Below are 16974 nucleotides of genomic sequence, written 5' to 3'. Positions count from 1 at the left end.
CTGTAGGAGTCACTTAACCTCTCTGAATCACCTTCCTGTACCATAAAATGATAGCATATGCTAATTAATAGGGCTTTGTAATTGCTGAGAATCTAATTGTGTAAAAATGCTTTGTAAGAACACATACACGTTACATACGCACAAAGGTACATAAACATAAAGATACAGACTTTATACAAAGAGATATTTGTCAGTGGTTGTGCTTAGAATCATTAATATCAGTAGCATTCATATAATGAGGGCATCTTTAAAACTTTGCCTGCAGAGCTGTGTTTAGATGCCAGGGAATAAAAACCCTATGCTACTAACCATTCATATGTGGGTATTTACTGAGCATGTACTAGGGGCCGAACCCTGTCGGGGATTCAGCAAGGCAAAAGACAGACTCCTGGTCCTCGGAGAGCTGGGAAGACATTTGTATGAAGATAAAAAAAAAATTATCTAAGATAAACACTAGGGATCTGGGTGCAAAAAAAGTTCAGTTCAGACCCCACTCTGATAAGTAAGCGAAGTAAATCACTAAATTTCACTAAGACGCATTCCTCTGTAAAACAGAGATTACGATAGTAACTACCCCCCAACCAGAGGGACGCTGTGAAGGTTAAATGACATTAAGCATTTAAAGCTCTTAGTACCGGGCGATGCACAGTGTCCATCAGACAGCAAATGCAGGCTGAATTATGCACCAAAAACCAGGGAAGGTACTGATTGGACTAGAGGCAGGAGAAGAAGAGGATGGCTGAGCTGATCAAAAAAAAAGCGTTCACAGAGGGTGAGAAGGGTTTCCCTAGACGGCGGCTGTACTCTGAGCGAGGGATGGTGTGACATCTTCTCTACGCAGGAAAGTGAAGGATTGAATTTGGGACCCTTGGGCACTGTTGGTGGAAATGCAAAATGGTGCAGCTGCTACGGAAAACAGTATGCAAGTTGCCCCCAAAATTAAGAACAGAACTACCAGATGATCCAGCAATCCCACTTCTGGGTAGTTATCGGAAAGAACTGAAATCAGGATCTCAGAGATGTGAGAGCTCCCAGGTTCATGGGGGCGCTACGCACACCAGCCAAGATGAGGAACAACCTAAGTGGCCATTGATGGACGACTAGATAAAGAAAACTGGGCACATCCATGGGACGGTGAATTACTACTCGGCCCTAAAAATGGAAGGAAATTCTGCAATGCACAACAGCACGCATGAACCTAAAGGACGTTATGCCAAGTGACTAAGCCAGTCCCGGAAGGACGGCGCAGTTCCACTATCTAAAATAGGCTAATTCATAGACTCAGAGTGGAATGGCGGTTGCCAGGGGCTGGCAGACAGGGAAATGGGGAGCTGCTAATCAGTGGGCATAAGGTTACAGTCAAGCAAGATGAATTAAGTTCTTGAAATCTGCCCTACAATACTGTATCTACAGTTAACAACATTGTGTGCACAGTTTAAAAAAGTTTTAACTGGTGAATTCTCGAGTGAATTGTTCTTATCACAATAGAATAGAATTTTTTTAAAAGACGAGAGAGAGAGAGGTTGACTGGGCTGCACTGGAGGTGACAGGTCACGCAGGGGAGCCCTGAACTGGAGAAATTCTACCCGCCACCCCCCATTCTGCCAGCTCCTGAAGCTGGAAGGCTCCCACCTTCCCAACGGGGGAAGCAGTGTGGGACAGACCAGGTCCTAAGTCAATGCCGAGGGCTGGGGTTTCCTATTTTGATCTGTTGCTAAACCAGCATTTGCAGCAGGACCACAATCCTGAGAGAGGGCGGAGGTCAGGTGCAAGGTCAGGCCGCTCCGGGCACAGCGCCAGCCGCTCAGCCGGTGCGAGACTGGCCGGGGCTCCTTGAGCAAGACTGACTGCAAGCTCCATCTGCACAGACGCTTTCTCGGCTCCTAGAAATGCTCTGGAACAGAAACTGTTCATTTCGGCTCCATTTGGAGCTGCAGGGCTCGGCCTTCTGAGATGTCAGGAGGTTTCGCTGGGTCAGCCGAGGGACCCACAGCAGAGAGGGAAGCAAAGAGACGCCCCGGGGTAGGGTGGCAGAGGGTGGCCTGCTTCCCCTGGACACGGTCAGGGGACCGAGGAGCCACAGGCTGCAGGAGTCACTTTTGCTGGAGTTTTGAGCCTACTGTGAGCCTCGGATTTACCTGCTGCTCCAAGAAGTGCCTACCTTCCCGACGTGAAAGCTCAGCCTCCCCTTCCCCACGTTATCTGCCAGGTGAGTGTCCGCGTCCATCCCAAACCGTGCATTAGCTGAAACAGCAGTGTCTCGTGGATTCAGGGGGCTCGTATCTTGGAGAAGAAGTAGAAACCCACCTGATGAGTTAGAAACCCGAGTTTCTCCCACAGAAAGTCAGGGGATTTGATTCCTTCTCTTTGCAGTAAAGGAAAAAAAAAAAGTCTAGTTCTAAAGAGTTTGAAAATAACCTTCAGAGGAGGAATAATGAGAGTTATTTTAAAAACACAATGAGGGGAGTCAGCTTTCTTGCTGGCAGGTGTGTCACCTCCACAGAAAGGAACGGCTGATGGGAGGAGGGGACACCACAGGGACCTCGAGCACACTTTGAGGGCATTAGGCCCCTTGGGATTTAGGTCAATTTTCCTTAGAACTCTCCTCGTGTCAGTTCTTCTGAAGGGTCTCCCCAGTCACCTAAGAAGAAAACCATCACATTCCGGCTGGTGGCCTTGTCTCTGAGAGACTCTGTTATGGACTGAGTTGTGCCCCACCCCTCAGATTCACAGGCTGAAGCCCGAACCCCCAGGACCTCAGAATGCTACTGGATTTGGAGAGAGGGGCTTTGAAAAGGTAATTAAGTTAAAATAAGGTCATTAGGATGATAATGCAACCGATCTCCTTTGAAGAAGAGGAGATTAGGACACGGGCCCCCAAAGAGGGACACCCACGGCCGCCTGAAAGCCAAGGAGAGCGGCCGCTGAGAAACCAGCCCCATCAACACCTGGATCTCAGGCTTCCTGGCTCCAGGGCTGTGAGGCACACATCTGTCACGGAAGCCACCCCGGCTGCGGTGGGTCCTGGCAGCCCAAGGACGCTAACACAGGCTCTGGGTTCTGCCTTCCCCTCCGTCAGCCAAAGCCCTGTGCCCACCACAGAGAGGAGAGGGTCCAAGTGGTGTCCCGAGCTCCCCGGAGAGCGAGGAGCCCTCGCCTGTGTGCTCCAAACTGCTGCCAGCTCTCACCCCCTCCTCCTCGTGCCTCGTGGGCATCCCTCCAGAGATGAGGGAAAGGACGGCCACCCCCACTCCAAATGTCAGCGTCGCTCCTCTCCAGACTCAGCTCCCCGCACCTCCCAAGGAGCCACGTCTGGTTCCCAAGTGACATGAGAATGAGGGGTAACCAGGCCGCGCTGGACCCTGCGTGACCCGGTGTTGGGGGCCAAGTGGGGACAGAGGAGTGAGCCCCACGTTTCCCCCTCTCCAGATGCAACGTGACTGCAGGCGTGTCAGGGAACCCCAACATCGCAAAGGAGCAGGAACGATGGCTTTGAAGGGCTCGACGTCTCCCACCTTCCACACCCACGCTGCTCCTCGCGAAGGAGCTGTCACTCACTTTGCAAGATCTCTGGGCTGGAATTTTCCTTTGAGGCAGGGCAGGTTCCCTGGGAGGGTAATAACAATCAGTACTTTCCTGTACAAAGATGGGGATCGAGACCCAGAGCCATGGGGTTGCTTTGCAAACAGAGGAGAGGAGGCTCCTGCTGTTAAGCCTGTCCACACAGAGGCCAGCGGAGCCCTCGGCCACCTCAGCCCGAAGTCTCCCAGACCGTCGGGAAAACCACACCCTAATCGGTGCTTAGCAGTCTCTCCCCCAAACCTGCTCTTCCCACCCTGGCCAAAAGGCCCAGGAAGCTTTCTATATGACCCGGCCAGTGGCGGCCAGCTGCGGTGGACTCCACCTCTGTGTTTAACACATCTCCCATCTGCTCACTAAGTCCTTCCTCTGAGGCACATCTAACCTTCTTCCTGGACCAGCAGGTTCTGCCCACCTGCCCTCTGCCTTCAGACCAGCCTGTCTCCAGACTCCAGCGCGCCCTTCAGCCCCAGCACTCTTGCATTTGGGGCCGGGTCGTTCTCTGTTGCGGGGCTGGCTGTCCTGTGCCTCATGGGTGTCTGGCTGGCAGCAACCCTGCCAGTCCCTGCTACATGCCAGGAGCACCCCCTCCCCAGCCGTGACAACCCAGAACGTCTCCAGGTATGACCGAGTGTCCCTGGGCTCTCCGTCGGGCTGTACATTCAAATCACCTGGAAAGATTTTCTTTAAAAACAAACAAACAAAAAAAACCACCCAATGTTTGGGCTCCACTAAACTTAACTATTTAATTACATCTTAAGTAAATCAGAAACTCTAAGGATGGTGACTTGACATCAATATTTTGTAAAGTGCAGCTGGGGTAGAGAAGCACTCATACCCTTTAAACAGAACCATCTTTCTAACATGAGAAGCAACACATTCTATTCACCCCTGATTTGAAAACGTCAAACGGCTTCTCACTGAACACAGAAAGCGTCAAATCCCTCAGCTAGACACTCGAAGCTCCCCAGTTCTGGGCCCTTCTCCACTTCCAGCCTTTCCATCACCGCCGTCCTGCCCCTGCTTACCCCCTGCCCCCTGCCGGGTACCCCAGTCCCCACATGACTCTCCCCCAGCACCGCGATGTTTCACACGTCCGAGTTTTGTATTGTCTAAAATGTCACTCATCTTCCCATCCGCCTGGCAGAAAAAAAAAAAAAAAACTTAATTTTTCAGACCTCAACTCAGTTACCACCCACCTTGTGAAGCTGCTGATCCCCCTACCCCAGCAGGACTGACCACTCCCCCGCTTTGTGTTACAGACACGGCCTCTAACCACGTCTCCCAGGACCTACAGAACACTCTTCTCACTTATACATCTGTCTTTCTCTAGCAGACGCTAAGCTCCAGGAGGAAGGGGCCCTGCCTTCATCCTCACGGTGTCCCCAGCCCTGGGCACAGCCTAGCACAGGAGCACACGATGCTGTGTGTGTGCACGACTTGAGCACGGCTACCGCGCTCTGCCCAGGGCTCCTAACACTTCTCTTTCCGCGCTCCCTCCTGAAGCCAGAGGAGAGGCCAGACTCCACACAGGAAAGCAAAGCCATCCGACAGAAGGCTTCTTTGCGAGGCACCAAGAAAGTCAAGCCCGCCGTGAACTCCAAGGGCAGCAGCAACTGGTCCCGCTGGGACGGTGATCTGGAAATCACCAGGTGAGGGGAGTATGGCCAGTACTAGAACAAGAGCCCGCAGGAGCCATAGGAGGTGGCTCACTGTGTGTCATCGCACACACACACTTAGCACATGCTGTTCCAGAAGTGGCTTAGCGGCTATGACTGGGGCAAGTTGCTTCACCTCTCTGGGCTTCCATTTCCTTCTCTGTAAAATGGTGACATCAACTCTGACTTACAGAATAGATGAGCAAATGCATGTAAGGCCCCCACTGGGGACAGGGCATATCTCATAAATATTCACTGATAGTTCATTGAATATTCATTGAGTGGTGAATGACAGCCGCACTCAAGTCCACATTCCTTTGTTCCGGGTCCTTCCCCAGAAGGCTGGACACCCAGTTCAGCTGGTTCATCGTCAAGGGCCCCCTGGCAGGGGCTCCTGAGGCCTGCTCTGAGGAGCAACGTGAGCTGACCGAGGACCTCAGGACACACAGACAGACAGGGTTCCTCCCCACGAGGCAAAGGGAAAGAGGAGGACTGAGGTGCAGGCAGGGTCTGCAGGGCAGAGAAGGAAGTGGCTCTGCTCAGAGGGGGGTGGGAGAACCGGCTGTCACAGACGAGGGGCCGCTGGGCTGGGCCGCAGAGGAGAAGGGGTGGGGGCTCAGCCAGGGGGGAGGGGAGAAAGGGCTTTCCCAGCAGAGGACCTGAGGCCTGAAAGGGCATCAAGTTCCTAGAAAGGTGAGAAGGGGCAAGAGCCCCACTGAGAGCTTGTGGCTGCTTTGTTTTATTTCCCTGGAGGGCAGGAGTGGACGGCCAGTAGGAGGTAAAGCCAGAGAGATGGGTCAGAGCAGAATCCTGAATGGCCAGGCTGAGAAGGCTGGACTTCATCCTGTGCCCACGGGAAGTCAGGGGTGCGTTTTAGGTTGAGAAGGTCAGCGTTGGTTTGGGAAAGAAAACCAATGTGTTCATGAAGGGTATTGTGGAGGTAGGCAGGCTGGGGTGGAGGAGGAGAGGCTAGGGTGGAAAAGAGGAGGCCGGGGTAAAGTCTGGTGAGCTGGAGAACCAAGACACTAGTCAGAAGGCCACGGTAAAGACCAGAAAAATCTACCAGATGACAGCCAAGATGGAACAGAATGTCTGAGATTCAAAAACAAACAGAATGTCTCCAGACAATTACTCTCCGAGCCTCCCTGTCTGGGAGAAGGCAGTCCTGGGGAAATCCTGGAAGATGACTGACGGCTCTCGGAGATCAGGCTTAAGGGGCTTCTGCTTTTAGGAGCCAGTGTCTGCGAGATAGGTTCGAAGGGTCCTTTCTGAGTGAGACAACACTCTCCTTCTCTGTTTTATGGATGAGCTGCACAAGTAGGTGGACGGACTGTGACCAAGTGTCCCAGTGTGCCCAGGACTGTCCAGGTTTTAGCTCTGAAAGTCCTGGACAAAGCAGGACTGACTATACCAATCTGCTGAGCTCCAGGGGCTCAGAGCAAGGCTCTTATTGTCACAAAGCATTGAGCTAATTCTACTCAAGTTAAGCCTAAGAAGCTGGACACCGTGCTCTGAAATGTGGCTGTGGGTGGGATAAAGGGTAGCCCAGTGACCTAGGACCAAATCCTCAGCTGATCTCTTCCGACACTGATTGTCTCAAAAGCCCAGAACAAAATGAGCCGCTTCCTCCCCAAATACATCACCCACAAGATGCATCCCACCTCCCACGTGTCCCCAGGATGGACACCCTGTGCCTGGCCATGTGGTCTGAGGGAGCCTTTACAACCTTTACAACAGAAGGGAGAAGCTCTGCCTTGGGCTGTCAGCACGGAGAGACCTGAGATACAGAAATACACACGCCGAGCGAGGACTCGAGGGAAGCTGAGAGCACAATGTCCCTTTCTCCTACAAATCACATCATGTTCATGGTCCATGTGTACACGCACGCACACTTGAAAATACCACAGTTTTGAATTTTTTAAAAAAACGGCAAAAAATGTTCATTTAACATCTGGGTGCCTTATAGCAATATCAGACTCTCTCAAATCTGACCGAGCCGCGCTGAACTGCCTTCTGGTACCTCCTCTCCAAGTAACAGATTGTTTTCAGCCTCCAGCCACCCATCGCCCCTGGCTTCAGATTCTCCACTATAAACAGGGTACAAGGAAACCTAATCGTTATAGTCTTTAAAAGACACACCACACACACACACACACACACACACACAGAGCGCAAATAAGTCACTTAATAACATCAGGCAGCACTGACGGACCACAAGGGATGCCCTGCACTCCTGCCCACACGCTGCGAGCCACCCAGCATCTGCGCCGACACTTCCCAGAGTTGGGTCCCTGCGCACCTCCCCGGGCCCAGGCCACGGCACCACGCTCACCTTCTGCAGAAATGCCATCCTCGGTCTGTACTGCTGGCCTTGGTGTCGGATTGTCATCCTGGACCCTGGATGAATTCAGACCCAGAACACAGGCGGGAGAGAAAGGAAAAGCTCCGGAAAGAGAGGGACAGGGAGAGCGAGCCGGCGTGGCCCGCACTCGCGCTGGCGTCCCCCGGGGGGCGGGCGGGGCGGGGCGGGGCGGCTGCTGCCTGCGGGGCCCCTTGACTCGCGCGGCTCGCGCCCCCCGGAAGCAGCTGGAATCCGCGCCAGCCAATCAGCGAGCCGAGCCGCGGGGGCCAGAGCGTGAGCTGCGCTTGCGCCCACCTGCCGCCAGGGGGCGGTGTCCGTCCCTGCCCGGTCCCCGCGGAGCCTCAGGTGAGACCCGAGTGTCCGGGACCCGCGAGTGGGAGGCTCTGTCCAAAGAGCGAGCCTTTTAAGCAGGATGGGAGTTCTGTACAGAAGTGAGGCAACGCAGACTCATGAATGAGAGCGGTGGAAATCACTGGCTTTGCCATCCCTGCTCTGCCGCTGGCCAGCTGGGCAACCCTGGGCGAGTTCCTTAAAATCTCCAGTATCAATTTCCTTATGTGAAAAGTAAAAATAAAAATTCGATCACAGTATCCAACAGTAGCGTTGTGTATCATGTAACGGGGAAAGATGTAACAAATGTTTAGAAATGTTTAGGGGAAAAACAAATCCTGCGTGGAATTGGTGAGGTGTTGGTTAATAAAGAAAGAAAGTGAAGAAGAAAGAAGGAAAGTTGTAGCCCCCACTGGGCCAGCGGCCCCGTCTAGACAAGTTAACATGGTATTTCTCTGGCCCTTAGTGTTTCCATATGTAGAAATGAAAGGACGCCCTCCTCTTGCAGTAACATCAGGACCCTTCAAGTCGTGCCCTATAAAGCACCTTTTCCTGTTCATGCAAGCTGGATGGTTAAGGAGCAGAGAAAATGGTTATGTTGGAAGAGAACAGAGGGGTTCTCTGTTCTGTTCTCTTCTCAGTAAGGCACAGTCAACTGAGTCCCTTTAAAGCAGTGGTTTTTATCCATATTTGGGGTCTGTAGGATTCTGATAAAAGCGGTGGATCCCCTCTCAGGAAACACACGAGCACGCACACTTGTCCACATAACGCTGGCTCAAGTTTGCAAGCAATTTCAAGGGGTTCATGTCTGATCCCCTCTGGAGTCTTTCCATGGACCGCTGATTCAAAGCCACCAACATCCCCCCGCACTACACACAGAGGATCCTGGACCTCTAAGTGCTGGAATATCTTGACTTTTTTTCATGGAGCATCTTCTGGGCCTGGTGTTACACAGAATTCACATTGGGAGACATTGGAACAGGTGAGCTATAAGACTGCTTCCAGCTTCGACGTTCCTTAATTCTATAAGCCTTAAGCAGAGAGGAGATAAGTGGCTTTCCTAAGATTAAGGATGAGAAAAATTATTCAGGGGCAAAGATGGGCAAAAAGACAAGGGAGTTTGCTCAGTAATGGGGTAGGAGAGCCCTCCAGAATGCCTGCCACTCTCCTCATCACCCCTTATTCTGTCAGGCTCTGCTCTCCAAGTAGTTCTGTTTTATGGGGCGCTGGTCCCAGCCAGTCCATGGCCTCCAGTGTGGGCATGAAGGGGATCTGAGAAGCTTAGATGAACTTGTTAGGTCATTATCTTCACAAAGGCTGACTTAAGCTGGACAGAGATAAAGTCAGGACCAGTGGAGGCTGAGGCCAAGGGCACGGGGAAGCTAGGAGGAAGCGGAGACAAAGGCGAGCAGAGGAAGCCAATGGGAAAAGAGGAGCAAACACAGCAAACAGGCCTAGAGCAGCAGAGGGGCCCCGAGGCTGACAGAGGGGTCCCTAAGGTTCACTTGGGCTCTGTGTCTTTCCAAGGGCACATGTGTTTTTTTGAGTCCTCCTCCCACATACCCTGAGTCTTTTTTTCTTGTAACCAAAAGGGTCGAATGTGTAATGTGGGGTTAAAAGTTTAGTGGTAGTGTCCTAAGAAGAAAAATTGATTTAATTCACATATTCATCTAAACATCCAACATATTGTATGCCAGGCATTGTGCTGGAGTCAGGAATTCAAAGCAGAATATGACCCTGTCCTGCCTCAAGGAGTTCACAGATTAATGGCAGAGAAGAATACTTGCACAAAATGTTACCAAACAAAATCTATATAGAGTGGAGATCTAGTCAATGAAAGATAGGACTTTGTAGAAGGGATTTTATCCAGCCTGAGTGGAAGAGAAGATCAGGGAGACTTCCTGGAGGAGGAGTCTTAAAGAAAGATAGGAAGTTAATCAGGTAAAAATAGATAAATGCAAGCACATCACAGGGAACAGCACGAGAGTAGACACAGAGGCCAGGATCCGCATGATTTGAGAGTAGCATCAAGGAATTCACTGGACACAAGGTGACAGGAGATTGAGGAGAGGAAGGTAGGCAGGGATCACACAGTGGTTTTGGTGAGGGATGGAGTTTGGAGAGTTTGGGTCAGAGATTCAATGAAAAGGCACAGAAGAGTAATTTCTGGACTGATAGAGATGCTCTGTATCTTGATGGGAGTGATGGCCACACACAGGTAACTGAGTTTGTCAAAACTCATCCAAACACTGTACTCTTAAAATTAGAGCATGGCATCGTCTGTAAAATATACCTCAATAAAAAAAGATTGACCAAAAAAAAAAAAAAAAAAAGCAAGTATTATCTTGCAAGATGGCAGAGGGACGTAGTGCTAAAATGAGATCCTCTCATGACTCAGTCAGGTAAGTGGACACCCATCATCACTAAGTCATCCATGTCTTCCTCTTCATCAACAAAAAGGTGTGATTCGGGATCTAAACTGGGGTCATGCTGCCCCGCATGCTATGCAGTGTGATCTACCTGGGCCTCGACCCTCATCCGAGCACAGTGATGTGGTCATTTACAAAGCAGTGCCCTTTCAAACCCAGGTCGTAGGTCACCTCCCAGGAAAATGTCCCAGTACTTGTAGTTAACTCAACAAGTTAGCTCAGTCCACTGTGCTTAGTGCTGAGGGGACGAAGTTTAACACATCATGCTCCCAGCCCTTGTGCCCTCCTGTGGGAGGGGAGACAGAATCTTAAACAGTTCATTTCTATATGATGGATGTATCAAACTGCTTCCAGGCAAAGACCTTCTTAGAGGCAGGACAGGATTAAGGAACCACTAAGGGATGTGGGGGTACCCAGAGAATAGCAACCATGGGAAGCCACTGCCACCACCCAAGCCCAAAGGGATAGAGAGCCCAAGCCCTGGTGGAGGGGCTGCCATGCAGGGGTCGTCAGCTTGGAAGCCTTTGCTAGAGTGGACGTCAGGAGAATAAATACCCCGACTCTCTCTGTTCCCATCGGTCAGTCCTCATGGGAGCCAGAGGGCAACAGAGCCTTCGGGATGCAGTCTGTTAAGATCAGCCTCCTGGGGCACAGAGCCAGGGGGAGAAGGGCAAAGGACTGGGGGTGGGAGGGACACGGGGGAGGCAAACCTTGAAGGAACAGCACAACGGGTTAAATGTCTTCTACAGTTTTACGGTGTAGAAGCCCAGAGGACAAGTCTCAGAGTTGATCCTGTGTCCGCAAGCACTTCGGGCAACTCAGTAACAGCACCTCCCGCACCTGCACAGACGCCTCCCTGACTCAGACGGAACTCGTGTGGAATTCGTCTGACTCCCTGGGACATTGCTCGTGCTCTATTCCCTGGTTGCATTTTGTATAACTCTGTCTTCTTCGAATTTGTTACAAGTGTGTATTACATTTGCAATTCTGGAAAACCACATAGAGGGGGAAGAGAAAAACCTTAGATGCATGAATGTTTCTTCCTAGCTCCCCTGAGAGAGGCAATAGCTCATGAAAACACGTTCTGGCAGGGAAACTGGAGGGTCTTAATTTCCATTCAGTGAGCACCCCAGCTGGACAGAATCTCTCTGCACATCCGCTGGTCAGCGCCAGCTCAGCAGTACAGGGGAGTGTGGGTGGAGCACACACCCTTTTCTCCGTGACTTTCACTTTCTCTACAACAAAGCTATTTTAGACCCTCAGAAGCTGGCCACCCCTGGTGAGGCCCTGACTGCTTGATGCCGGAGAGAGGGAGAAAGAGAAGAGCTGGAACTTTTCTGGAAGGTTCCTGCCTCTTCCTCTGTGTTGGCCCAGTGGGGGCTACCAGCTACCACCACCAAGTATGGTCCTAGAATAAAAATCTTATCCTTATCTTTTTTATCCTAAATTGGATTCATTGGATGCATCCAGAGGCGATACTCTGCACAAAAGCACAGCCAGAGAAAAACACAGGAAAACAGAACAAAATCACACCTCCCTCTGTCCCCACCCTCTTCCCAACTCCATCGGGCACACTTACGTCTGTCTGTGGACTGAGTCAGCTTGGAATTGTTACATGGCATCTGCAACTTGTTTGTTAAGGGTGTTATTATATTTCATTATAGACAATTTAGAGCTATGGAGTTTTTTTAATGATAATTATGAAAATTGGTGCAGCCACTATGGAGAACAATATGGAGGTTTCTCAAAAAACTAAAAACAGAACTATCATATGACCCAGCAACTCCACTCCTGGGTGTATATCCAAAAAACCCCAAAACACTACTGTGAAAAGATACATTTCCCACAAGGCTCATAGCAGCATTATTTACAATTGCCAAGCTATGGAATCAACCTAAGTGTCCATCAGCAGATGACTGGATAAAGAAGATGTGGTATATTACATATACAATGGAATACTGCTCAGCCATAAAAAAAAAAAAAAAGAACAAAATTTTGACATCTGCAGCACCATGGATGGACTGGGAGGGCATTATGCTAAGTGAAACAAGTCAGACACAGAAAGACAAATACTGTATAATATCACTTATATATGGAATCTAAAAAACGCAATAAACCAGTCAATACACACACACACACAAAAGCAGACTCACAGATATAAAGAACTAGTGGTTACCAGTGGGGAGGGCGATAGGGCAAACTAGGGGTAGGGAAGTAAGAGGTACGAACTATTAGGTATAAAATAAGCTACAAGGATATACTGAGCAACACAATGAATATAGCTAACATTTCATAATAACTATAAATGGAGTATAACTTCTAAAAATTGTGAATCACTATATTGTTAACCTGTATAACATACACAACATTGTATAGCAACCATACTCCAACTTAAATTTTTTTAATTTAAGAAAGGGGAAACAAATGATATTATAGGAAAAGGCATTTTCACACGTTGAAAAAGGCTTTGGTTTTAAGACAGCGCCGGGGTTAAGGGGAAGTGTGAAGGCCTCCAGGCACAAGATGTGTGTTCTGCCCCCCCCCCCCTCCGCCTCTCACCGGATGCGTGACTTTTTTAACAGCTTCGTTGACCTTTAACTGACATACACTTGACTGCACGTATTTAAAGTGTACAATTTGAAGGGTTTCGGTTTATGTATACCCCCATGAAACTATACCCACGATCAAGATGGGGAACACATCTGTTATCCCCAAAAGTTTCCTTGTGCCATATGTGACCCCTCTCCCGGCTGCCCCCGGGTAACCACTGACCTAGTTTCTGTCACTCTGAATTAGTGGGAGAGATGACTTTGATCAAGTTACCCAATCTCTCTGATTCTGTTTTCTCAGTACTAATAAGAATCAGATTTGATGAATTCAAAATTCCCCTCCAATTTTAGAGTCACATGACTTTAATAGTCTAAGTAGAATAAAAAGCTCAATCAGCCCGAAGGCTTTAGTGCTTCCTACAAATCGAGGTCCTTCTGGACTTAGATCAGCCACCTCGAAATGGGATTCCACGCGGCATTCCAAAAAGCTGAGCACTACCATGACACACCCCAATTGTTCCTACCACATGTGATCAGGGATGGGTGGGGGTGAGGGGCAAGAGGTACCTGCTTCAGGAGAGGAGACCCCCAAGAAAACGTATTAGCTGGTGCACCCCATCTAGATTAGTCCTTGTGAAGACCCTTTCTTTTGTCAAACACGCCCATCAGCGAAGGATTTTAAAACCCAAAGCCCACCAGCGGAGGGTCCTCTACTGACACTCAGACGCTCCCCCTGACTGTGTGGGGTGGCTCAGGCTCACAGCCCGGGTTCCCAGCCCTTCCTCTGGCCTCCAGCCCCCACCTCTGTCCTTGGAGAAGAGCCCAGAGGGCAGCAGAGAGCAAGTGTCTTCCTTAAGGCTTTCCAAAGATCCCTTCTGCTTTTCCCTTGGTTTCCTCAGGAATGGCAATGTCTGGAAGGGTACAGGAAGATGACTGATAAAGGAGATGCCAAGAAAATAAAAACACTAACCCTTGCAAGAATTTTCTTTCAATATCCATAGCTTCCATTTCACCTGGATGTTGCATTTGAAGATCTGTTTTGCCCACGCTTATTTCTCTTTGCTCCCATGTGTAGATTTAATATTGCTTTCTCTCTCTTCTCTCTCTCTCTTCTCTTTCTAGATAGATAGATAGGATGGATGGAGGGAGGGAGGGAGGGAGGGATGGATAGATGGATAGATAGATAGACAGACAGATAGAATGGATAGACAGACAGACAGGATAGATAGATAGATAGATAGATAGATAGATAGATAGATAGATAGATAGATAGATAGATAGATAGATAGATAGATAATAGAAAGAAAGAAAGAATAGATAGACAGGTATCTGGTGACATCTGAACCTTGGAAAAGCTAATTCTGCTCTCTCCCTTTCCCTCTTTATGTTTGGTAGACCGCCCTTCTGGGTTCAAAATTCCAGCCACTTTACAGACAACCAAATTCGATGTTTTGTAAAAAGCACAAAGCTTTAGGGGAGGAAGAAGTCACTGCTAATGAGCATGGAGTTTCTTCTTGGGGTTATGAAAATGTTCTGGAATTAGATAGCGCTGATGGTTGCACAACCTTGTGAATAGACTAAAATGACTGAATTGTACACTTTAAAAGGGTAAGTTTTATGGTATGTGAATTATATCTCAATTTTTTGAAGAGCAAGCTCAGAAAAATAATTTCCTCAAGGTCTTGCTACTATAATGCCCCCTCTCTTTCTTAAAACTCTGCCGTGGCTCCCAGTCACCTCCCTGATATAATTCATTCTTTCATAGTCTGGCCCAACCTTATTTTTCAGCTGTTGTTTCACTGCTCCTCAACGTGGAGTCTCTTCTCCGGCCAGACCTGGACTTTGCTTTTTCTGAGCACGTGGTGGATTTTCTCACCTTCAGGTCTTTTCTCTCGCCAGTTGTTCTGTGGATGCCTCCCTCCTCTTCACTCCACCTGCACGGAGTTTGTGCCGCACACGTGGCATTTTTCCACACACAAATTTGGGTGGTGGATAATTGGTGCATAGCTTACATCCCCCACGCCAATCAATGAGTTTCACCAAGGATACGGTCAGCCAGTGGTGAGCAGTGGTTTCTGGGTTCTGGTTTTGGCTTTGGCAGGGGGTAGATTTGATTGTGGCGTTGCCAGCTTCTGTGGTGTAAACACTCCTATTAACGTGACATCGCCGGATGGGAGCTGGAGGCGCTTCTATACCTGCTGGATTCATGTTGGGGCACCAAAGACTGCTAAGGATGAGCAAAACTTGAATTGGGGCATCATTACAGAAAGATTCAGTGGAAGCACTTTCTAGCAATTACAACGGTTCCATAAACTAAATAGGTTATCTCATGGACCAGGGAAGTGGGAGTCATTAGAATGTTCATAGCTTAAGTGGCTATGATGGTCCAACATGTTGTAGTTGAGATCTGCACTACACTGGATGGGAAACTAAATACTCCTGCCCATCTCTTCCAACCATAAGAATCATTAAGTCTCAGGTGGGTGTGGCTCCAAGGGAGTCTCATATGGCAGAGACATGGATGCTGTTCTCACTCATCCAGCATCACCACTGAAGGCAGGCAATCATTGGAAAGGGTTTTCTGGTTGGCCTGATCCACCTCTCCCATGCACCTACTGAAGCCTGACCTCTTAAGCCCACGCTCCACTTTGCATCGTATTGTGAGTTTTAACACATGAACATTAAGCTTGCAGGGAGGCATCTGGTGTCTCAAGGGTGTATTTGATTTTTTTGAAGGCCACGGTCATCTCTCCTGCCATTCCCCAAGGGAAGAAATGGGTTCTAAGGCAGAAAACGGAAGCAGTAATTCAGAAAGTCAGCCTTAGGTACCAGTCTATTGCTGGGACTCACATGCCCAGTATCTGAGAGCAAGTCCAGTGTCAGGAAGAATGGAGTCTGCAATCCCCAGGAATCACACCACTTTTGGTAAGAAAATTGTTCTAGCAACATATGTTTTTCACCATTTCCCTCCTTCTGTTTATCCCTCTAGGATTCACTACATTTTCATTAAATGTTACAACTTTCTCTGTTCTGTGTTAAAGAATATTCAATTTTGTTCAACAAATCTTTACTGAGCAAATCGCTAACTATCAGAGAAACGCAAATCAAAACTACAATGAGCTATCACCTCACACCAGTCAGAATGGCCATCATTTAAAAATCCACAAACAATAAATGCTGAAGAAGGTGTGGAGAAAAGGGAACCCTCCTACACTGTTGGTAGGAATATAATTTGGTGCAGCCACTATAGAAAACAGTATGGAGATTCCTTAAGAAACTAAGACTGGAGTTAACATATGATCCAGCAATCCCATTCTTGGGCATATATCTGGAGAAAACTCTAATTTGAAAAGATACATGAGGGGAGGGTATAGTTCAGTGGCAGAGTGCATGCCTAGGACGCACAAGGTCCTAGGTTCAAGCCCCAGTACCTCCATTAAATAAACAGATGAGTAAAGGTAATCACCTTCCCCCCAAAATTAACTTAAAAAATAAATAAGTATAATTTTTTAAACTTTTGGAAAAGATACATGCACCCTAATGTTCATCACAGCACTATTTACAATAGCCAAGACATGGACACAACCTAAATGTCCACTGACAGATGACTAGCTAAAGAAGATGTAGTGTATATATATATGTATACAAACATACATACACACACACATATACATAGATACATATATATATATGTGTATACACACACATATATACAATGGAATACTACTCAGCCATAAAAAAGAATGAAATCATGTCATTTGCAGCAACATGGATGGACCTAGAGATTCTCATACTAAGTGAAATAGAAAGAGAAAGACAAACACCATATGATATCACTTATATGTGGAATCCTAAAAAATGACACAAATCAACTTATTTATGAAACAGAAACAGAGACTCACAGACATAGAAAACAAACTGATGGTTATCAAAGGAGGGAAGGGGGATTAATTATGAGTTTGAGATTAGCAGTTACAAACTACTATATATAAAATAGATAAACAAGTCCTACTGTATAGCACAGGCAACTACATTCAGTTTCTTGTAATAACCTATAATGAAAAAGT

General features: G+C 48.4%; 1 protein-coding gene across 8 annotated transcripts in view; it reads right to left on the bottom strand.

Moving 5' to 3' along the window:
- RGS9 (regulator of G protein signaling 9) overlaps window positions 1-16974 on the bottom strand; it is a 112495-nt gene that overhangs the window by 54342 nt on the left and 41179 nt on the right. The window contains exon 1 of one of the 8 annotated variants that reach the window (XM_010975977.3): window positions 7570-7747. The exons of 5 other annotated variants lie outside the window; for them this stretch is intronic. In XM_010975977.3, the coding sequence (XP_010974279.2) occupies window positions 7570-7626 (57 nt within the window). In that variant the 5' untranslated portion in view covers window positions 7627-7747. Of the gene's footprint in view, window positions 1-2161; window positions 2399-7569; window positions 7748-16974 lie in introns of those variants that run through there. 2 more of the 8 variants (XM_031468933.2, XM_031468931.2) reach the window with 2 other exon arrangements.

Source organism: Camelus dromedarius, chromosome 16 (genome assembly GCF_036321535.1).
Source record: "Camelus dromedarius isolate mCamDro1 chromosome 16, mCamDro1.pat, whole genome shotgun sequence".
Taxonomy (NCBI): domain Eukaryota; kingdom Metazoa; phylum Chordata; class Mammalia; order Artiodactyla; family Camelidae; genus Camelus; species Camelus dromedarius.
This window is presented reverse-complemented; position numbering and strand designations above follow the sequence as displayed.